Source organism: Dipodomys ordii, unplaced genomic scaffold, assembly GCF_000151885.1.
Source record: "Dipodomys ordii isolate 6190 unplaced genomic scaffold, Dord_2.0 Scaffold105, whole genome shotgun sequence".
Lineage (NCBI taxonomy): Eukaryota > Metazoa > Chordata > Mammalia > Rodentia > Heteromyidae > Dipodomys > Dipodomys ordii.
Window position 1 is genome coordinate 1,921,152 of NW_012267321.1, and position 3,916 is coordinate 1,925,067.

Here is a 3,916-nt window from a genome sequence, read left to right on the forward strand (position 1 = left end):
GTATTGCACTTCAAAGCCAGCCAATGCAGGCAAGTTCATTAGATTCTAATCTCCAATTAGCCAGAAGTGGGGCTGGAGGTCAATCCTCAGATTTGAGAGAAAAAGAATCAAGGGTGGTGTCCAGGCCCTGAGTCCAAACTGTTGGGCTGAACAAAATACAGAAAAATAAGCTGGGCTCCAGTGGCTCACGACTGTCATCCTAGCTACTCAGGAGGCTGAGATCTGATGATAGTGGCTCAAGCCACTGCTGGCAGGAAAGATTCTTATCTCCAATTAACCAACAGAAAACCAGAGGTGGAGCTGTATTTCTAGTGGTAGAGGGCTCACCTTGAGCTTAAGACCTCGGGAACAGCACCGAGGCCGAGTTCAAGCCACACACAGTGACCAAAAAAAGAAAAAAGAAATAGAAACCAAAAGACAAAGAGGAAGGAGGACGAAGAGAAGAAGGAGAAGGAAGAGGAAGAAGACAACAAAAAAAAAGAGGAAGATATCTAGTTAAGGCTGAATTTTAGATAACAATTTTTTTTTCTCAATGTAAGTTCTCCAATGTTGGAGCTTTTCTTCTTTCGTTTCTTCTCTTTTCTTTTCTTCTCTTTCTTTCTTTCTTTCTTTCTCTCTGTCTTTCTTTCTTTCTCTCTTTCTTTCTTTCTTTTGTCAGTTGTGGGGCCTGAACTCTGGGCCTGGGCGCAGGCACCTCAGCTCTTCAGCTCAAGGCTAGCATTCCACCACTTGAGCCACCGTACCACATCTGGCTTTTTCTGCTTATGTGGTGCTGAGGATTTGAACCCAGGTCCTCATGCATGCAAGGCAAGCACTCTACCTCTGAGCCACCTTCCCAGGCATAAAGCTATTCTTATACCAAGAAAAAACAGAAAGATTACTCGTATATATTTAGTCTAAAAGTCCATCTAAGCAGGGACACCGATCCCCACCAGAAGTGTTCCCTCTGTACCACAGACCCCCACAAGAAAGTCTTTGACATGGGCTTGCATTTCGGCTTCCCCAGTGACACAGGGCCCAGGGAAGAGTCCCTTCCTCCCCTCCCCCAGCCCCACCAGGACCCAAAGCCAGACACAGGCCTGCTGCCTCCCCTCCTTGCCCCAGAGTTGTCTGGGCAGGCCCAGCTCCCTGTGTGCAAAAGCCCAGCAGACACCCCAGCACCAGGAGATGGCTGATGGGGGAGGCCCCTGTCCAGCTCAGCCTCTCCGGCAGCAGTGCGCATCACGCATGTGACCACAACTTGGCCTCCTGCACTTCCCTCCTGTCCTTGCTCTTATCGCCTCAGAGCAGCTCAGGATGCAGCGTCTGAACACACAGCTCTGCCTCTTCTTGCTGCTGCTGTCCTTGGGCGGTATGTGGCCAAAAGCCGTGGGCAGCTGGGCTGGAACAGGGCTGGGATGGGGACTGAGTCCATCTATCTCCCCACAGGGTCCCAGGCTCAGAAACCGGGCTACAAGGTGCAGGTGCAGAGCCCGGTGAAGGTGCAGGAAGGGCTGTGCGTCCTTGTGCCCTGCTCCTTCTCCTACCCTAGCCAGGAGGCAGGTCTGGATTCCTCTCCAGCTCATGGCTACTGGTTCACACAAGGAACCGACAGCCACCGGGGAACCCGTTGCTTCTACCAACCCAGCTCAACCTGCGCAAGCCTGGACTCAGGGTCGATTCCAGCTGCTTGGAAACCCCCACAGGAACAACTGCACCCTACACATCTGAGATGCCCAGAGAGAGGACCAGAGGCATTACTTCTTCCAGCTGGAGAAAGGAGAGAAGGTGAAATATAATTTCCTGGTGGACATGTTCGGGCTGGAAGTGACAGGTGGGGTGTGCGGGGGCCAGGTTCCCAGGCTGGGGATGGAGGCAGGGTCTCCTGAACATGGCCATATGGTCTACCCTCTTCCCTCCCCCCACCACCCAAGACATGACTAAGCCAGACATCTTCATTCCCAAGGCCTTGCAGCCCAGGCGGGTGGTGACCGTCTTCAATGTGGTTTATGGGGTCTCTGAGAACTGTCTGGCCCTGCCGTCTCCTAGTCTGGGCCTGCCCTTTCCCCCACCAGAAGCAGACCCCAGCCCTCCTTGTCAGCAATGAGCCTCACACCACACCCATGCGACCACTGCACCCAGCTCACCTGCCGAGCGGACTTCAGAGCCGGCGTCACTGTGCAGAACACCATCCAGCTGAGGGTGGCCTGTGAGTCCCTGCTTCAGTTCTGGCCAGATGAGGCATCCTAGAGTGTGTGTGCGGGGGTGAAGAAGCATGTTTAGGGGTCCAGCTGAGCCTGTCTTCCCAGAGGGGGGAGGGGGCTCTGGTTGTGGTGATAGGATGTCCTTCCTGAAGAGAGTGCACAGCCTTATATGCAGGTGCCCCCAGAGACCTGGTGATCCCCATTTTCCATGACAACACCCAAGGTGTGAGGCCAAAGGGGTGGGGCTTGCCAGGACCTGTGGAAGTGGAAAGATCAGGGTGGGTGGAGGGGACCAACTCCTTCTACAAGCCCCACTCTCTGTCTGCCCATCGTCTGTGTGTCTCTCTCTTTCTGTCTCTCTCTGCCTATCTCTGTTTTTTTCTGGGAGTCTGTCTGTGTGTCTGTGTGTCTCTGCTGTCTCTGTCTCTGTCTCCCCCTCTCCTGTATCTCCCTAGAGTCCCCAAGGAAACACGACATGGGTGGAGTCCACAAAGGCCATTTCCTGGGGCTGCTGTGCACTGTGGCTGACCGGCCCCCCACCCCACTCTGACCTGGGCCCTGGGTAGCTGAGTCCTCTCAAGGTCAAATGTCAAGCATCCTGGAATCCTGGAACTGGACCTGCCCAGGGTGAAGGACAGAGATGCGGGGTGTTACACCTGCCACGCAGAGAACAGGCTTGACTCCCATCACCATGGCCTGGACCTCTCTGTGCAGTGTGAGTGGACTCAAGGAGGGTAGGGGTGGGGATGCGGAAGGGGAAGGGGAAGTACAGTGGAGAGGTCTGGGGAGGGGTCAGGGCGCCACAGCTTCCAGGGCCCAGCAAGCCCAGGGCCTCGGTTTGTGTGTGAGGCGCAGGCAGAGGGAGCCCTGGCCATTGTGTCTCCATTGCAGACCCTCCGGAGGTGCTGACAGTGACCGCTTCTCAAGGAAACAGCACAGGTGACAGGGGACACAGGAATCCGGGCCTCTCCCGTCCTTTACAGGTGGGGATGGCGCCCCACATCTCTCTCTCTTCCTCGCTAGAGCTGGAAATCCACAGGAACGGTTCATCCTTCTGCGTCCTGCAGGGACAAAGACAGCACCTAGTCTTTGCCACACACAGCTGCCCACCGGCCATGCTGAGCTGGGCCCGGGGTTTGCAAACGCTGAGCCCCCCTGGCCCGCGGAGCCTGGGGTGCTGGAGCTGCCCGTGGTTGAGGCAGAACATGAAGGAGAATTCACCTGCCGGGCGCAGAACCTGCTGGGCGCCCTGCACATCTCCCTGAGCCTCTCTGTGCACTGTGAGTGGAGGAGGGGACACCAGGGCCCAGGAACAGGAGACATCTGCTGACCACTGCCCTCTGGAAGGAACAAAAAGCGAGAATCCCTGATCACCAGAGTCCTGGTCTATGGCTAACTGGGGAGGAAGAACAAGGAGGAAATGGAAGGACTGGGTCCTGTGAGTGGGGATGGAAGGCAGACTCAGTGACGGACTGGGTTTTGCTCCCAGCTGTGGCCTCAGTCCTAAGTTGTACCAGGTAGCTGCTCAGTGCCCAACTCTGTTAGGTAAATGAATAAATGAAGGAATGAATGAAGGGTGGATCTTGTTTCCTTTGATGCAGAATCTGAAGGCCAAGCCAAGCAGCCCTACCAGGACTGCTTCTCCAGGCACTGTCTCCCCAGAACCAAGGAAGAACCAGAAGGCCACCCTCAGCTGCCCCAAGCCCACATCACCCACACAAGGCCCAGACCCC

General features: G+C 55.6%; 1 protein-coding gene across 1 annotated transcript; it reads left to right on the forward strand.

The window, feature by feature from the left end:
* The first annotated feature begins 1,625 nt into the window (after positions 1–1,625).
* LOC105994179 (sialic acid-binding Ig-like lectin 11) lies at positions 1,626–2,733 on the forward strand. Its single transcript, XM_013027608.1, has 3 exons — positions 1,626–2,188; positions 2,359–2,406; positions 2,639–2,733. Exons 1-3 carry the CDS (start codon positions 2,083–2,085, stop codon positions 2,731–2,733), a joined length of 249 nt encoding a protein of 82 aa, XP_012883062.1. The 5' UTR covers positions 1,626–2,082.
* Positions 2,734–3,916: the final 1,183 nt, after the last annotated feature.